Source organism: Ctenopharyngodon idella, chromosome 15, assembly GCF_019924925.1.
Source record: "Ctenopharyngodon idella isolate HZGC_01 chromosome 15, HZGC01, whole genome shotgun sequence".
Classification (NCBI taxonomy): domain Eukaryota; kingdom Metazoa; phylum Chordata; class Actinopteri; order Cypriniformes; family Xenocyprididae; genus Ctenopharyngodon; species Ctenopharyngodon idella.
The window spans coordinates 124,244-144,150 of NC_067234.1; the positions used below are offsets into that span (position 1 = coordinate 124,244).

Sequence of the window (19,907 nt, forward strand, 5' to 3'; positions counted from 1 at the left end):
TGGGGGGGCTAATTATCATATTTATAATTTGAAACATTCGAGCAAACACTGAATTTGCTTAATGACAGTTTCGTTTTGCATCTCTCTTCATGACCTCTCTGCAAAAGAGCGGTTCGGTTATTCAAGCATTTTAACAACACCCTATTCCACCTTTCCCGCAACAAGTATTCCTTACAACGCCTGCCACAAATCCATTCGTCCCAACGATAGGACATTTAAATTGGTCTAGTATTTTCCCAGTCACACAATGTCCTCAAAGCTGTCATCCACAACCGCCTGTAACCCTTCATTTCCACCATGGCCAGATGGAAGTGTCTCCGCTGCAAAACAAAAGAATCAAAACACAACAGGAAAGGACTCAGTTATTAGCCGCCCGCGTCAAACTTCTCTCAAGTCTCTTGTTTTTCTTTTTTTTAAAAAAGTAGCAGCCCGAAAGAGAATGGAGGCCTTTGGTAAAGCAGGACCTATCAGAGGAATCAGAGAAACAAATCTACGGTGGCGGTGTTGACTGCAGGACTAATGGCTAGCTTGGGGGGGGTGGGCGGGTGGGGGGGGGAGGTGGCTCATCCTCCATGTATTTATTTCCCTGTAGAGCTAACACTGGTGGCCCTGTTCTAATCCTGCATAAAAGCATTACTCTCTCAGGCACAGGCTGACAGTCTAATGAATCAAGCGCTCCAGCCCTGCAGCAGACAGTCTGAGGAACCCATCGGCGGCTGGGGAGATAAACGTACACACACTGACTACACACACAGACCTATTCTCATGCACACAAAAACACACAGGCTAGACAGAGATATGTCATTAACAGTGCATTAGTCAAAATAAACAGAGAGCTGACTGGCTTGCTTGTGAAACCTTGATTACACAGCAACTTTGAACACTACTTTATTTTTAACGTGGTGACAGTTTACTATTAAAAAAAAAAACAGCCTAAGGGTGTACCATAAAAATATGAATTATAAATATATTATTTTAGTTCTTTTTGCCATTTTCTTACAGTCATAGTCAAGAGCAGACAGAAAATGATTGGGGAGATCACGAACACAAACTGAACTTGAATGAGCACCACACCTCAACACGTCAATACCACTAGGCCACATATGAAATATTATTACATTAAAAGTGCAACATATAGGTACCATTGTCATGTTTATGGACTTTCAGTTTGTTTTCATCAGTTTTCTTTGTTCTTAGTTTGTCTGTATTGACCTTGTTTTCTCAGTTCGTTTGATTAGTCATTTCGTTCACCTGTTGTCATTTAATTAGCTGTTTCCCTGGTGTATAAACACTTCCTGTTTGGTTCAGTTCAATGACGGTCATCGTAATGTTAGTGGTTTTTCCTGAGTATCTTCTGATAAAATATTCAACATATTCCTCATCTTTGTGAGTTCTATGACTACCATACCATGACAGAATGACTGACCTAATAACAAGCTTGAAAATGGACTTACCAGCTTGGCGTTGCCTTATCACTTGCCAAGACAGGCCACTGTTGGAGTACTGGTGGTGGAGACTGCGGCAAAGAGACTCCTCGTTCACCATCTGTGAGGCAGAGAAGGAGCCCAAACCGGAGTCTACTACCTGGGTCATCATAGAGCCGACGCAAGCTGCTCAGTCCAACTCAGAGGGTCCGCGGATCATTTCCCCTCCCGAACCCCACCCTCGAGTCTTCGCCCTTCATGCTGGTCCTGTCCGGCCATCTGGATGATCATCCGGAAATCTTCCTCCTCCGATGTCCCCGCCTGATTTCTTGGTCCCATCTCATCCGCTGGTTTTGTCCAATTCTCTGGATCCATTGGTGCCATTAGTGCCGTCCTGCTCCTTGGCTTTGCCCCTGCCGCTTGCTCCACGCGGCTCTCCAGCGCCTCTTCGAACTGCCCATTCACCAGCTCAGCACAAGGATAAGGGTTCCCTGGCGTCACCTCAAGCCTCCAGGCCCATGTCTCCACCTAGGCCTGTCAGCCCGACGGCTCTGCGCTCCCTCGACTCCACTGTGGTCCATCAGCCTTGGGACTCCTCCGGGCTCCCTCGTCCGTCCGGATCAGCCTCGGTCAGTCGTCGTTCTGACTCTGTTGCGGACTTCCGGGTCTCTGGCTGTGTCTTGACCCTCCACCCCTTTGGCTCCACCAGGCTTCTCCTTCCCTCCAGCTTCTCCGTAGTCCTCACTCCCTCCGTCATCGCCCCAGTCTGCCTAACCCTAGTTTCTGCCTCGGTCCCACAAGCCAGCAGCTCCACCTCGGGCTCCATGGCTGTGGATGTCGCCCTGGTCTGTCGGCCTCTCTGCTTCACCGGAAACCCCATGCACCCTGGTTTCGCCGCCGTTCGTCAGTCCCTGGGTTCCACCTAGCCCTTCGGTCAAGGCTCCACCCTGGTTCCCCCTACCGTCGGCTCCACCTTGGTGTCCGTTTCCATCGGCTCTTCCAGGTCCCTGTCCATCACCAGTTCCACACCAACCTCCAAAGCCCCCTCCCTCCACAGTGGTATGTTCAGTTATGGTGCAAGGACGTGCATTCCGGGAGGGGAGATCACTGTCATGTTTATCGACTTGTTTTTCCTGAGTGACTTCTGATTAAATATTATTCAACGTATTCCTCGTCTTTGTGAGTTCTATGACTACCATACCATGACAACCATATTGATTATTGACTGATATTAAAGAGTTTTTGCATTTATCGGTTTCAGCCGATACAGTATTTTTAATTGTGCATGTGTGTATACCTTATTTTTTACTTTTATATTTCCTTTAAAGGGGTCATATGATGTTTTTTAATGTTTTCGTTTTTCTTTGGTGTGTAATGTATCTGTTTGTAAATGTATACGATCTGCAAAGTAACAAAGCCCATAGTCTACTACAAAGGGATTTATTCTACATTACAGTTCCAACACATGCTTGGCCAATCACAACGCACTGGGTGAGCTGGCCAATCAGAGCACTGTGAGCTTTTCGGAAGAGGGGCTTTGTAGAAATCAGCGCATTTCATTCAGACTGGGAAAGAGGTGCTGCAATAATGCTGCAACATTAAAGCATGTTATCATATTCTATTACATCCAATAAATAAAATAATGAACTTTTAAAATAGCATCATATGACCCTTTTCAATCTTAAAGTTTTTAAAAATGTATCTTTAAAATCACTAATAATAATTTCCATTTTTCCATATCCAATTTCAGTTTTTTCATTCTGTAAAATTATGTTGTGATGCCTAAACGTACTTGTAGCATTTATAACAGTTGATTTCAATTTTTTGGATAGAATAATAAAGAATATAATATTAGCCATTTGAAGGTCATCAGACATGAAAAGTATAACTTAGTTATAAGAGTCAAAGTCATAAACAGCAAATTACATATGCACGCATGAGGGCGCTATAACACGTAATCCACTGTCGTCCACTCAATCTGAGTGATCGGAAAAGTATGAAGTGTGGATGGTCACGTTTGATTTAAGGCTTGTCGGTTAACATTGAATAGCTATTAATAATGGTCGCTTATCTGCTAAATTTTTGAAGTCCATGAGACAAAAATTGCTTCAAAGATTTACAAAGAGTATTTCTGCCAAAGTGTTTTTCATATGCTTTTACAAACCAAGTTGAAATTATTTTTTGTAGTAATCAACATGCCACAGATGCTTTCCATTTAGCTTTGAACACAATTCCACAATTTCACTCAATTTCAGTTTTCTTTTTATCCGTAAAAACATGAGCAAATCTGCTGTTCCAAAATGACACAATAACTTTCAACAGGACAAACATCTATTTTAATACACAGCCCACACAGACACAGGTGCCATGAAACAGAACCAAAAAACACTCGATCACGCCTCACTGGCTTACACGTCCTTCTCAAATCTCACCAAAACCACACACAAAGCAACTGACCACCATTTTGCCTCCGGCAGTCTTGTGAGTAAGTGCCGGGTACTTAAATGGCAACCAGCGGAAATCCCCTACGCCTATTATAACTTCATGTCTTCCAGACACACAAACTGCAGTCTGCCCGACTCACAGCAACCCATTCAGTCCTATTAGATGAGCACTTCCTCTCTCGCTCTCTCTTTCTCTGTGTTTTCTGTTTAGCAACGAGTCACGGCGTATCTGCTTTATGCTAATTCACTCTTAGATCATTCAAAGGATTCAAAGGCGAGTCTACAAAGCAATACATTTAACAATGGAAAAGAAATATAATGATAGAAGTTTTCACAAAGAATGATTTTTACAAAGAAACACTGAAAGAAAAAGAAAATGCCATTTGCTTTGGGCGTCTGCTAAACAGACAGGTTGAATACTTGCATATAAAAGCGTACACACCAAATAACAGTTATTCAAACGTGTTGGTGGAAAAGGAATCTTTCCTTTTTCTTTCTTTCTATTGAGATTTTTTTTTTTTTTTTTTTTGCCGGTCCACTCCACGAGGAGTGCTGTTTTAATGAGAGGAGCTACACGCACTGCCAAATCTCATGTCCCGGGCAACCAGAAAGCCTTCGCTAATTAGATGCAGAGCTTTCCAAAACACAGGGCTTGTCAATTCTCCCATCTCCCCTCTGGATTGTAAATCAAGAGTGCAGTGGAGGAAGGAGCGCACATTATGTCAGTGTGGGCTGAGTGATTTAAATTATACGAGAATTAGAATGGAAGCCCGGCCTCCTATGTTCTGTAGCATCGCTTCAACGAGAGAAGCGTTAAACTTTATCCTTGCCTTGTAATGGCCGCTAATCACATATTAAGAGCTATACAGACCTCACTTGACAGATGTATGCTATGGAAAGCATATTTCAGTAGGACATCAGTTGAAATGTTATTGTTGTCTGAATGTGACTGAAAGTGAGAAACCTGTTGTGGTACATGTGTTTTTTTTTTTTTTTTTTTTTTTTTTTTTTGCTGTGAAAAGTAAATGTAAGAATAACTTTTATATTGTTAGTAATATTTCAAGATAAATACTTACTGGACTGAAGTAACTTGAGTTTACTTGATTTTTACTTGAACACCAAACAATGAATTTTATAATCAGTGTAACTTTATTACTTAAAGTTTGGCTTTTTGGTCCAATTACATGTTTTCAATTTACAGGATCCTCTTATGCAATGGCACTAAATAATACGGAATAAAATAACAAAACATTAATCCCCCAAGCTCATATTAACGTAAGGAGCTCAGTGCTGGTATCATGGTGGGCATTGATCTCTGCACTTTAATTGGCTTCAGGCAGTGAATTTGCTCTTGTTTGGCAGAGAAAGAAATACTGTATTAGCCAAGACCACACATCTCTTTTTGTGTCTCCTCTCATCAGGGTGCAAAGATAATGGAAACCTTTTGCCAGTGTCCTCACTCCATTTCTGAACAACAGCAAACATTCAGATAACAGTGAGAGTGTGTGGGATCTGCTTTACATGCTTTTTTTCTTAAGGAATACAGAGTTCCTTAAAATTCAACATGCAACAACTCTCTAAAGCTCCACCTGAAACCAGAACTTGTGTGACCAGCATGATTTAGACACAGAAAAACCACAGAAGTACCTCACAAAAATGACTAAATCACACAAAACACACACACCAATTCGTAAGAAATAAGTAGACTTTTTTATTTCACTTTCTTTCTCAGTTCTTGGATTAAAAATTAGGCTAAAATTAAGTTTTGTTTCTTCTTACTTTCCAGTAAAAATATCTAAACATCACTAAAACTAGATAAATACACTTAACAAGCAAAACTAACAAAACAAAGACTTGTTATATTTATACTGTATATGTATTTGATGTCTTAAATGTAAATAATATAATCAGAATAAATAAAATTATTTAAATTCTAAAATTTAAATATATAATATAATAGTCACAATTATGTTTAGTTAGTTTCGTTTTCATGGACTATTAGTTTGTATACATCCTTTGCCTGTTTCCTGTGTTTCCTTTGTTCAGTTTCCCACCACTCATCAGTTTCAATGGACACTCATTAATTATCACAGCTGTTTGTCATTGTTTCATTATCACTGTGTATTTAAGTTCCTCTGTGTGCTCACTTCAGTTGTCCAGTATTGTTTGTGTCTTACTACACGCTACCTGCTGAATTTTTTGAGTTTGTTTTGTAAATAAATACTTTGTTTTGGACCCTTTTTCATCCTTCTCTTCATCATCTGAACCTACACACGACTATACTATAATATAATATAAATACTTTGCATAAGTTATATAATAGATTACATCTTTATCTAGAAATTTTTACTGGACAACAATTTAGAAAATTGTTTTTTGCAGAGGATTTGCATATATTGACAAAAATATGATCTTCCAATGTTTTTAAATAAAAACAAATAAGTGTCTAAACACCCTCCTCCCACTCCTAGTCTCCCAAAACTGTGTGCTTGTTTCTGGACAGAGCTCTACAGACACCCTATTGGCATGAGAAAGAGAGAGAAAGAGATATTTCGCCCCTCATGTTTTTCAAAATCATGTCGTAGTCGAGGAATAGCACTTATCAGTTCACAGTGTTTTTGCCCCTCCATCACTTTTAACAGAAACACAAAGCTGTTTATGGAGAGAGAAACATTTGCATATGTTTGTATGCTTTCGTTTTTATGCTGCGTGAATACGGTGTAGTGATGGGGAAAATATCTTTTTGTGCAACTGTGAAATTTCAATGGAGGGCTGAGTTTGGCTGCGACCAAGAGAGAGAGACAAACATAATCACAATTCGAATAATTTAGTGATATTAAAAATAAATATATGGTAATTCCAGTCAAAAAACACGCCAGCTTTGATTATCTAACATTTCAACACCCTCACATTTTGTGCTCTCTGTGTGTAATGTAATTCACAACTAAAGCCCAAAATAAAATAAAATAAAATAAAATAAAAAATCTCTCTTCGTTGATATTGATCACAGTAGTTTTTGTTGGATTTGTGCAAAAGTAGATGGGTTTCACACCACATTTGACAGCACAGCATAGCTTAGGGCCACCATTGGTCAAACGGTCACGGGGTCACTAACCGGCCTGAGGAAGCCTGGAGCTTCTTTCACAGCAAGCAGAGGAAAGTAAATTACTCTCACGCCTTTTAGCATCACCCTCATGGCTATGTTGCTAACACCCACAACCTTAAACATCCTTCATTACTCAATAAAGTATTATCACCACACCAGGCGGATTTTGCCTGTTTAATTGCAACACAAATCACTAAAGGTTAACCAGAAAAACACCACAGAGAGTTGTGTTTTCTAAAACGAGCCTTAGGCGACCAGCCACAGAGAAGCTCACCTTTCCGACGAGCTCCTCCACGCGGGGGACGGGTTTGCCCTTCTGGTGGCGTATGGTGGGAGGAGACTGGCCATCCCAATCGTGCAGCTCCTCTATGCTTTTTAGATACAGCAGCGCCTTCAGGCCTAAACAGTAGTCCTCAATCACTGTGAAGTCCTGATTCTGCACAGCACTGCACACCTGTTAAATATGCACAGATAAACAGACCTCAGGGCCAAGACTTAGTGAAAAACCAGTGATTACACTATCCACATCATATTTTAGTGTGTGTGTCTTCTTAAAAGCAGAGTGTATTCAATGGTTCAATGCAACATAATAGAAAGAAAGCTGATTGTGTGGTTGCAGAGCAATAGGACTGAGTTTTATTTCATTTAAGTTATTTACTGATAATCTTCCTCTCTGCTGAAGCTCTGAAACCTCATTCACGTTCACATTCAAAAAATGGCCAAACCTTTGAGCTACACACAGCCGGAAACAGCTCAAACTCTATTTCATTCTGCTGTTTAAGAATAATAGCACCTATTCAGTTCACTGTTTCTGAACATTGAAAAGTTTGGGGTCTGTAAGATTTTTTTTTATTTTTTTTTAAAGAAATTAATACTTTTTTATTCAGCGAGAATATATTAAGAATCCACAAAAGAATTATATATTAAAAAAAAAAAAAAACATTTTTTTTTTTTTTTTTTTTTACTTTTTATTCATCAAAGAATTCTGATTTTTTTTTTAATCACGGTTTCCACAAAAATATTAAAGGGGACCTATTATGCCCCTTTTTACAACATGTAATTTAAGTCTCAGGTGTCCCCAGGATATGTCTGTGAAGTTTCAGCTCAAAATACCTCACGGATCATTTATTATACCATGTTATAAAAACCCATTTTTGAGTGCTAGCAAAAACACGCTGTTTTTATGCATGTGTCTTTAAATGCAAATGAGCTGCTGCTCCCTGCCCCCTATCCAGAATAGCACTTCCTTCATTCACAGCTCCTGCATGCATCGGATACTAACAAGACATCTGCCAAATACTAACAAGAGTATCTATTTCGCAGTCATGCTCAGGGACATCGCAGTTCTTCTTCATCATGAAAGTTTATTATCTGCATGCGTTTTAAAGCTATATCAGTTTAAACTTCCAATTTATCATTTTCTGAGCGCACACATCTGAAATACACACAGAAAACAGACGGCACGTCTCGTGAGTATTGAACTAGCTTCTCTTTCACATTTTATTGTGCTTAAACTGCCAAATACACTCAAGGTTATGTCAAAAATACAAAGTTCAAAAACACAGTCTGTTATGTCTGTGAACGTAAACAGCTGTGGCGCATTCCCTTCAAAAATAAAACTAATCCACTGCGTCTTCAGCGGCTCAGATGTCAGAGTAAATGAAGACTGTTATGTTCACTCTTACATGCAACAACAAAACATCGCAATTGCTTTCCAGACATTCTTGTCATTACAGCAACTCCAGTGTAGAGACAATGGTGGAAAGTATTCAACTTGCTCAGGGCAGAAACTATGCTAATAGTCCGCCAGCAGTCGTGGGCGGGGCCTGTGCAATGTGACGTCACATTGCTCAGAAAATGAAAATGGCTTGTTTTATGAGACTGTTGAGGTTTTATGGGGATAAAAAAAAGGAGTGGGTGGATTTTTATCATTATAGGTTGGTTGTGTACACACTGCCAACACACATTTATGTTCAGACACCATGTAAAAGTGAATTTTGCATAATAAGTCCCCTTTAAGCAGAACAACTCTTGTAATAATAAGAAATGTTTCCTAAGCATAAAATCAGCATATTAGAATGATTTCTGAAGGGTCATGTGGCACAGAAGACAAAAAGTGTAAAAGTGACTGAAAATTCAGCACTGTCATAATATTTAACAATATTACTGTTGTTACTGTATTTTAGAATAGCCTTGACAAATAATGAGATTTCTTTCAAAAACATTACAAATTCTTACTGACCCCAAACTTCTGGGGACGTATTCACAAAACATTTTATCTTACCACTAAGAGTTCTCCTAAATAGCAGTAAAAGTTCTTAGCTAAGAGTTTTCTCTTAAAACCTATTCACAAAGCTGCTGAGAGCAACTTTTACTAAGAAATAGACAGAAGTCTTAAACTAGAGTAAGAGTAAGGGCGGGGTTGACCTCATTGCTATGGATGATGTCAACACACTTACTAACTATGCACACAGTGATTGGCTGATGGGGGAGGAGTATCTATCAGCAATTTAATCATAGAAATATTGTAGAATGAGGTATCAAGTTTCCATATCAAAATAAAGGTTTTAAAATACAAATGTTGCCCTATTCAAAAAGATTTTTAATAAAAATGTTGCTATATTCAAATAAAGGTTTTAAAATGTAGGCTAAGTGTCACTAATTAAACTAGTATATGTTCAGTTAATTGTCAGCCACTTACATGTCTGCGTCTCGAGAGATTCAGAATTCAAGCGACAAATTATGTTTTATAAACAAAGTTTGGGAGGAGCGCATTCAAATGGTCTATTTAATCAGCTCGAGTGGAGGTATGTATACACAGATGAGAGCCGACTCACCTACAGTTACCTCGACAGTTCTCTGCATCCCTCCGCCACCCCGTTCCTTCCTCACTCTTGGCTGCGATACGAGGCAGAACTCTGGGTTTGGGCTAAATTCCAAGCTCGGAGCCCTCCATCCCAGACAGCACGCCAAATACACTTATTATATATTTTTTTTTTACTCTATTCAATCATTTGTAAGTATGAACTGATGAAAACAACTGCCACAGGTAATCATTTTTTTTATTATTATTAAATATTTATTTTTGGTGTCTGATCGTAAATTCAAATTTATAAATCAAAATATGTATTGCATTTATGAAGAAAAGGTTCAGCACCTAAGGCTCGATCGCTATTGCCTAATGGTGTACAGTGTCTTTAGGTGGATTAAGATTGTTTGCGAGTTGGTCTTAGTGACTTAGGAGTAGGGCTGGACGATTATGGCCTAAAATCAAAACCTCGATTAATTGAACATTTTCCCTCGATTACGATTAATGAACGATTATTTTGTTTTGTTTCTGTTTCTGTTTTTTTTTTTTTTTTTTTTTTTTTTTTTGGCACTCATAGTTCACTGACAAGGTTTATACTGTAAATATGATTGACTATTAAAGGTGGGATATTTTTTTCTTTTGAAAGAGTGATCTGACATAACAGCTCACTTTCAGCAGTTATTTTATCTATGGTTTGTAACATTTCTTACAGATTTCTGCTCGTTGTAAATCAGATAAAGATAAATTAGCACAGTACCAGTAATGAGAGTGACTGCGTGTGTGAATTAGTCATACCGTCTCTCTATTAATTGTGAAGCTGTGGGTTGTAAATAGTTCCTTCAAAAGTAGAAAAATATATGCTATAATAAGTTTTGAGTTTCTAAGCTACTTTAGTGATAAATCACAGGACAGCGCTGACAACTAGTTTCTGCGTTCCTCTCTGTGCGCGTGATCTTCACGTTTTGCGCAGCTACTGTTTGAATGAGTGTTTGTGCCACAATGAAGCTGCGCGGGCATGGTAGCTCGTAATAATATACATCCAATCGTCTAAAATCGCTTGAATGTCCAAACTGGTAAGCCTTAAAACAGATACAACTGACAAAGTTTAGTGAAGACGCAAGGCTCACCGCTCGCGTGCCATAACTATGTGTTGAACAGGCGTTCACCTCTGTGTTGCTTTTATGCCACTGACTGGACTGGGCGGAGTCAAGTGGCTATACACGCGGTAATATGTTTTTAAGGGGGAAGTATTAACAGGATTAAAAAAACGAAATAACCGGCATGGGAAAATTACGTCGGTTAGAGGTTCTGAATTTCGGTTTCGATTACTTTTCGATTAATCGTCCAGCCCTACTTAGGAGTCCTCTTGACTACTTCTAACATTTCTTCTAACAGATTTAGGAGCTAGTTTTAGTGCTAAAATGCTCTTAGAACAAAAATTTAGGAGTCCTAAAATTAGGACAGACACGCCCATTATTTTTAAGAGTTTCTCCTAAATCGGCAAGTTAGGAGCTACTTTTAGCCTTAAGATGTTTTGTGAATATGGCCCCTGAACTGTAGTGTATATATCTGTCTGACATCAGGAAGTTGTGGAAGAATGAGTCATTTAATTTTGAAAGTTACTGTGTTTTCATCATACTTTTTTTCTCTCTCTCAAAAGATCAAGGAAATTTTTATTCCTCATGATTTGACCTCTTCAATAATGAGATAAAGTCTGCCAGACAGTCTCAAGTTTAACAGACACAGAGACTATCCTAGATTCATCTTCTCCACCATAGAGAGGCTTTTTAACCCCTCACCTCAAATATCATCTAAACGTTTCCCAACAGAAAAGTGCAATGTGTTTGCAGCATTCTTCACTGATGAAATCCACTGCCATCAGACAAACCATAGCTGGCACTTGTCCTTTTGGAGTGGTTTCTAATTCTCCATCTCCTGCTGTAAAAAGTAATATGTCCATTTTCCCACTCATCAGCCTTAATAAACTCACCCAGGTCACATCACTTATGAATTCTTTAAGGGTCCTTTTTTTTTGACCCATTACACACTAACTTGCTAAAAACTGTTTTAAACTTCTAATTACTGGACATCCTGAACATTGTTAATCAGTTCCTCCAGCAAGGATTTTTCCACATAATTTAAAGAAATCAATTGCTAGGCCTCTGGTGAAGCAAAGTGATCCTGATTCTCATCCAATCTTCTATTTCTTGACAAAAATAATTGAAAACATGTTATTATTACAGCTCAATAACTGTCTCAACATTAATAATTCTAATGAGACTTTCCAGCCTGGTCTTACCATAGCCCTAAAATTGCTTTTAAAAGATCTGTCAATCTGTCAATCCTAGATCTTTCAGATCTCAGTGTATCTTTAAAACTTCATAAGATTGTGCTTGACTGACCAACCTTTCAGTTTTAGTCCTAGACTATCCTACCTAAGCGACGGGCAATACTATTTTGCACTAGGTGCACAAACCTCCAGACATTTTGTGGGGTTCCCCAGGGCTCAGTTGTAAGTCATTTATTATTTAAACATTATATGCACCCATTAACTGGTGTCGATATCCTTCTTCAGTATGCAGATGATTATAACTATTTTTTTTTTTTACTTTCACCAGATGCCCACAAAACAATTAACACATTGCTGGACTGCATACAGAAAAATACTTTAAAAGCAAAAAGTAAAGATTAGCACTTTCTGAATCTAAAGAATCTTTTAAAATTAAATATAGTTTTTACTGTGCCATATCTACACTAATTGTCTCTAAAGTTCAAAAAATTAGGAATTGTTTGTAAAACAGCATATTATCACTTTCACAACATCTCTAAGTTATGTGATTTCTTTCCCCTTTTGACAGTGAGAATCTCATTCACGCTTTTGTCACATCTAAGACTTCAGTATTGCTATAGTGTTTTGGCTGGCCTATCTAAAAGCTCCACCAAACACTTACAAAGAGTTCAGAAAGCGGCTGTATAAATGCTGACTCTTACTAGACTGAGAAATTACATCACTCCAGCGAATAAATCTCTTTACTGTTACTTGTGCTGATTTCAAGATCCTCTTAATTTTGAAATGTCTTTATAGTGTTTCCCTCTATACCTTAGCAAAATGATTATTAGATATAATCCAACTAGATCACTTAAAATCACCCAGCAACTGCAACTTGCTGGTTCTACCTGAACACAACTTTAGTAAGTATGGGCCAAAATGGTGGAACTGAAAGCCTGACAACCTACATGCAAATTTAACAAGTTTCTCTTATCTCCTTGTTTGCATTTTCTTTTCATTTATTTCTATTCTACACTCTCTGTTTCCTTTCATAGATATGTATGTGAATGTGTTTATGTTTACTACTGTTCAGAAGTTTGGGGTCGATAAGATTTTTAAATGTTTAATACAGTAAAAACAGTAATATTATGAAATATTATTACAGTTTAAAGGGTTAGTTCACCTAAGAATGAAAATTCTGTCATTAATTACTCACCCTCACGTCGTTCCACACCTGTAAGACCTTTGTTCATCTTCAGAACACAAATTAAGATATTTTTGATAAAATCCGATGGCTCAGTGAGGCCTCCATTGCCAGCAAGATAATTTACACTTTCAGATGCCCAGAAAGCTACTAAAAACACATTTAAAACAGTTCATGTGACTACAGCGGTTCAACCTTAATGTTATGAAGCAACGAGAATACTTTTTGTGCACCAAAAAAACCAAAATATTGACTTTATTCAACAATATCAAAACACTGCTTCATAAAGCTTCGAAGCTTTACGAATCTTTTGTTTCGAATCAGTTGTTCGGAGCGTGTATCAAACTGCCAAAGTCACGCCCCCCCCAGTGGTGAACCATTGAAATTTCGAAACACTTAAGACGTAACGAAGCCTCGTTTACTGAAATCACTTGATTTTGCAGTTTGATACGTGCTCCAAACCACTGATTCGAAACAAAAGATTCGTAAAGCTTCGAAGCTTCATGAAGCAGTGTTTTGAAATCACCCATCACTAGATATTATTGAATAAAGTTGTTATTTTGTTTTTTTGGCACACAAAATGTATTCTCGTCACTTCATAACATTAAGGTTGAACCACTGTAGTCACATGAACTGTTTTAAATATGTCTTTAGTAGCTTTCTGGGAATCTGGAAGGGTTAAGTATTTTGCTGTCAATAGAGGCCTCACTGAGCCATCGGATTTTTCAAAAATATCTTAATTTGTGTTCCGAAGATGAACGAAGGTCTTACGCGTGTGGAACGACATGAGGGTGAGTAATTAATGACTGAATTTTCATTTTTGGGTGAACTAACCCTTTAAACTGTTTACATTTTACTATATTTTAAAATATAATTTATTCCTGTGATGGCAAAGCTGTTTTTTTTTAGCATCATTACTCCAGTCTTTAGTATCATATGATTTTTCAGAAATCATTCTAATATGCCGATTTGGTGCAAAAGAAAGATTTCTTATTATTATTAATGTTGAAAACAGTTGTACTGCTTAACATTTTGTGGAAACCATGATGCATTTTTCAGTATTCTCTGATGAATAGAAAGTTCAAAATAACAGCATTCATTTGAAATAGAATTCAGTGTAAATGTCTTTACTGTCACTTTGCTGTCACCCCAAATTTTGCACAGTATGTGTATGCTCTTGTGTATACTTAACTGGGCCTTTAAAGACACTAATATGCTGTTTTTAGGTCACATGCTTTTTGATTTTCTCATTTTTAATAATTTACTTTTTTATTTTGAATGATAAAAATCAGAAAAGTGGCTTTGAGATAAATTAAATGAAAATGCCTTTCAGATAAAAGCAATGTTCATAGGGCAACTCTGCTTTCAATTGTTAATAGGCAGGTAAACCCTAGCATTCATCTTTCTGGAGTCACCCTGGAAGACACATGCTGAAGTGCTTCTCAAATTGCCATATTAAACATTTCTGTACTTCTGATGTATCTGGATTTTTGCTGCAGCTTTGGTAGGTTGAACATACTTAATATTACTGATGAAGTATGAACAATGCCACAACAAATGGAATTGCAGCAATGTTTATCCAATCTTTATGAATAATCGCCTCAGTTATATTACTGTTGTATTTTTGTAACACTGTAGTTTTTATAGTAACATATTTATGGATGAACTATAATGATTCTCTCAATACTTGTGCATTGCACACACAAAACACAATGATGGTGACACTCAAAATCACAGCATTATGGGAAGAGATGCACTCCGAGTTATCAACACAACACAACTCAAACAGAATACCAAACTTAACACCAGTCCAAATTATGTAAAAAAGAAAGAAAGAGTAAAAACTTAAATGGTAACTGAATTATTCATGCCACGGTGCCTACATGGGAACATGACATATATATGACATATGTATATCTAGGGGGGATTATAAAATTTTTTAACTATGATTAAAAAAAAAGCAAATGTCAAAAAGTCAAAAAGTGTCAAAATAAGACTTTAGCTTCAAAACTGGGAACTTTTGTAGAAGTGCTACATAAATAACACTTTCCTTATTTGCTTACTATCACATGTGTTGTTGTGCGTCTTCTCGAGTCTAAGAGAAGTTAACGTTGTTTGCCAGGGCAGCTCATTGAGCTAATATAATCCGTGCAGTATATGGAGCTACGATGTGTTCCTGTAACCTGCTGGTGACACTGATTCAACTGTAGTGTAGTGAGGAGTTGGCTAGTTTACAATTTCTCCTATTACTACGAGCCAGCACTCTGCTATTACATGTGGGTGTGATTAAAATGTTTTAATTCCAGTCTTTTTCCCCCCAGAACACCCAGGCACTTGTGAAAACGTTATTTCTGCACATAATGAGTGTTTTGATTTATTTATTTAAAAAGAGATTTCGGAGGCTGTGGCATCATGTTGAGATAATGGGTTTATTTGCACTAACAACTTGTTCAGAGCCATGTTGTAAATTGCAATTTGCTTTGAGATTGCTGTTGCTCCTCGGCTGTAGCAGCTCTGTGTGAGCGTAGCCGGTTGTAGACTCCTTATTAAGGACTGATTAGAACTGACTACTTAATGCATGTTTAAACTCAGGCGTTAAGCATGCGTATCGTATAAAACAAAAATAACATGTTTTTACCCAAGCCACGGTCCTACAAATTAGGATTTTATAAGGCTGAGATGTGGTATAGCCTAGTGGTTTAAAGTCTGTTAAATAAAAGGTTGTAGTTTCCAGTCTTACAATCACTGGTGGAGTTGATGGTAGTTGGTGATGAATGTGAGTGCTTACCTGCAGGACAGACGCTCCAGCATGGAGGAACTGTAATCCAGACTCTGCTGAATCAATGCCACCGGTAGCCAAGATTGGGAATCCAGGAAGTGCTCTTGCTATAGCTGACACCGCGCGCAGAGCTATGGGACGAATTGCATTGCCTATCCAAATACAGGATGGAAAAAAATTATTTAATTGTAAAACAATAATTATATAAAATCAGTTCATACAGATTACAAATTCAGCTTGTGGCCGGAGCATGTCTCATACATTCACTACCATTCAAAAATTCAGGGTCATTAAGATTTTTTTTTTTATTCAGCAAGGACACATTCAATTGATATAAAATTACATTAAAGAAATGTATATGTTATTATAATGTATGTTACAAAAGTTTTTTTTTTGACTTTCTATTCATCACAGAATCTTGAAAAAAATGTATTATGGTTTCCACAAAAAATATTAAGCAGCATAACTGTTCATCAACATCAACATTTATAATAATAATAAAAAAATGTTTCTTGAGCACCAAATCAGCATATTAGAATGATTTCTCAATAATCATGTGGCCATTCAGCTTTGCCATCACAGAAATAAAAAAATATTTTTACAATTTGAAATACGTTTAAAATCTTAAATTTGAAATGTATTCAAACAGAAAACAGTTATTTTAAATTTGTAATAACATTTCACAGTCTTACTGTTTTACTGTATTTTTGATCAAATAAATGCAGCTTTGCTGACAATAAGAGACTTCTTTCAAAAACATTAAAAAAAGTCTTACTGACCCCAAAATTTTGAATGGTAGTGTATATCAGTATTGCTTCAAACACAAAAGTCCTGCTTCCTAAAAATGCATCCAAAAGACAAATTCTTCCAAACCTAGTGAACTTCCGATGTAGGCAGGTTTTTAAGACCTTTCTTTAAAACCATAAGTGCACTACTAATATGTGAAGGATGTTCAGAAGGTAAACATCTTAATTACACTGTCTCCTAAGACACCTCGTTTTAGTCAAATTCTATGCTTTAGTCAAATAGCTATGTGAAAAGAATAAATCAAAGAGAAATATAAATTTGTAAACTATTATTTTATTCAGTACTGAAAAGTATCAATACAATTGTTTAAAATAATTAAAATTTGTATCATATTAGTCAACATTTTAATATATTTTTATGCTTAATACATTATTGCACTGTAAGCTTAGCAAAATGTTAATTTCAACATCTTCTGAAATCAACAGAGAGCTACAGGTATGTTTTCTGTTGGCCAACCTGGAAGTTAGCATCACCCTGGTTCCCTCAACCAAAAGCCAATGTGATTTATTCATAGCCTTTGGATCATTGCAAATAAGCTCTGTGATCAACAAAAGTTTATAATTTTTACACATTTGGTTCATCATATATAGTCTTTATTTAATATGCAAAAGTTGTAGAAGTTTTAGGGGACGTTTACACAACACCATTTTAACAACTAAAAACAGAAAACTTTTTATGCGTTTTGGCCGTTCATTTACAAGACAACAGCATTTTGGGGGCCTGAAAATGCAAACTTTTGAGAACGTGTTTCAAAGTGCAAGTTTTCGAAAATGATACCCTTATAGTCTCCATGCAAACTACAAAAACATGAATTTGTGAAAACGCTGATGTCATGCGCATGCGTATTACATCTTCAGTCTATAGGCGCATAGCGTTTCTTTCCAAAGTGTCATCGCCAACTACTGGACTGGCATGAATAATACAGCATTTTTAGTTGTTTTCGTGGATCTTTGTGAATCTGGATTGTTTTGACAATGGTGTTGTTTGTACACACACACACACACAATAAATAAATAAATAAATAAATAAATTAAATAAACAAGCAGAGGAAAAACATTTCCATTTTTAGTACATGGTTGTCGTGTAAGCGTACCCTTAGAATATTTTACACAAGCGTGAGTATAAACACAACGAGGCTGTAAAAGTGGATTAGTAAGGAGCCCCTAAGGGGACATGGTGATGGAAAAAAATGAGATAGCAGGTAAAATCTATCACAATGGCCCTTAGGGGCTCTGTAGATTAGTGAGTAGATGAGTTCACCTGTTCGGCATGATGACATTTAATGTCCCTGACAACCTCTGTAGTCCGCATTTAGGAACCACCCTTTTCAAAACACATAAAAACTTATAAATATGAGTGTGGGATTACTGATATATTTTATGTCACAGAATTAAAAAAAATATTTATATATTTTGAGCTTGTTTTAGCCACAGAACTTATTTCAGGCATTTAACCAAAAACCCATAAAAAAACCCATTGACTTTGAAATGACGGAACCAGAAGTGCAACAATGCTCAATTCTGTGTTTTAAGACTCATTCTTGCAGCACTCTATTGTGAGTCAAGTCTCCTGAGTTCCTGAGTTGCTGCCTATGTAGAGTGTTTCATAACAGTCACTTACGAGGTTTCATATCGGTTAGGATAGACAGCAAGATTTTTTTGTGAGGTTTTGTATCAGAGTGACTGTGTCTACAGGTGTCTGAGTTCACCTATGCAGCAGCACAACCCTCCCCTCCCCGTGCCTTTCTGTCTTCATCTCTCAGGATGGCAGGATTCCCTAATGAAAGCCGAGCGGCTTTCTGATCAGCCAGACAGATGGAAGTGTTTATCACATTACATTTAACCTCATTTTCCCAGCAGGTTCCCATTCATTGATCACAGCCGTACGTTTGTCCATATTCATTTCGTCGGCACGGCTCAGAACTCCACTTCCACCGTTTGATGGCTCGAGACAGCTTTCTTTTTTAGCCCCACTCTGGCATGCTAAACGATCCTCATCACCCACACTATTCCCAAATTGGGTAGATAAATTCAATCACGGCACATATTTTTTTGCATCCTCATGCTGCATGGTTAATTATGTACATATGGGCGCTTCCCTAAGCCTCTGGCATTTCCTGCCGCCCTCACTTTTTTCTGCTCTTCCACCTGTTGGCTGAATGGATGGCACGTCAGGTAGAATTTGTCATCTCTGCTCTATTCTGACAACCTAATATCATAAGAAGACATTACTCGGCTAGCAACGAAAGCCATTTGGGTGTGATTTAGAGATGGGGGTTCGGCTCACTGCAGTTTAAGTTGAGAGGCTGGAGCTCTGAACACATCATTTCTTAATGTCAGTGCGAGTCAAATATGTATCGAGGTAATAATGTCCCAGTAAGACATCTGTTTCCATACGATACAACTCATCTGGCGATGGGCTATTGTACCGTGAGTGATGACACAATCACATTAATATGGACATGACTTGTGCAACAGAGGTTGAAAGCCATCAAAGCACTTGTCATCCGATGGCAGCCGACACCGATAATGTTGTCAGGCAGCACACTTCCACTCAAGAAAAGCTTGAGTCCTGTGATATTGTATCATGTTCTGATTGGTTGTTCAGGTCATGTGTTTCTCAGTTCTGGGTTTGTAATTGGTTTATTGTCTTGATTGTTCACAGGTGTTTTTTGTCATTAGTCTCTGAGTATATATAGCCCTCATGTGCCCACTGTCTAGCTTTGTTCGTGTAACCACTGCTGGGGAGTTTTGTCAGGTCAAGTCTATGTTCAAGTTTATATTCTAGCCAAGTTTAAGTCAAATGCTCTAGTTCAGGGGTCTCCACACTCGGTCCTGGAGGGCCGCTGTCCTGCAAAGTTTAGCTCCAACCCCAGTTAAACACACCTGAACCAGCTAATCAAGGCCTGATTAGGCATACTAGAAATATCCAGGCAGGTGTGTTGAGGCAAGTTGGAGCTAAACTCTGCAGGACAGTGGCCATCCAGGATCGAGTTTGGAGACCCCTGCTCTAGTTCATGACATGGTTTTGTTTGGTTTGTATTCTATTTCAATAAACTGCACATG

The 19,907-nt window shown here is 37.8% G+C and overlaps 1 protein-coding gene across 3 annotated transcripts in view; it reads right to left on the minus strand.

Moving 5' to 3' along the window:
- Window positions 1–19,907, minus strand: part of LOC127495656 (dihydropyrimidine dehydrogenase [NADP(+)]) — a 146,399-nt gene that overhangs the window by 3,180 nt on the left and 123,312 nt on the right. For all 3 annotated transcript variants that reach the window (XM_051862599.1, XM_051862600.1, XM_051862601.1), the window contains 2 exons: window positions 16,045–16,187; window positions 7,249–7,428 (listed from right to left, as the gene is read on the minus strand). In XM_051862599.1, coding sequence (XP_051718559.1) covers window positions 7,249–7,428; window positions 16,045–16,187 — 323 coding nt within the window. The remainder of the gene's footprint in view (window positions 1–7,248; window positions 7,429–16,044; window positions 16,188–19,907) is intronic.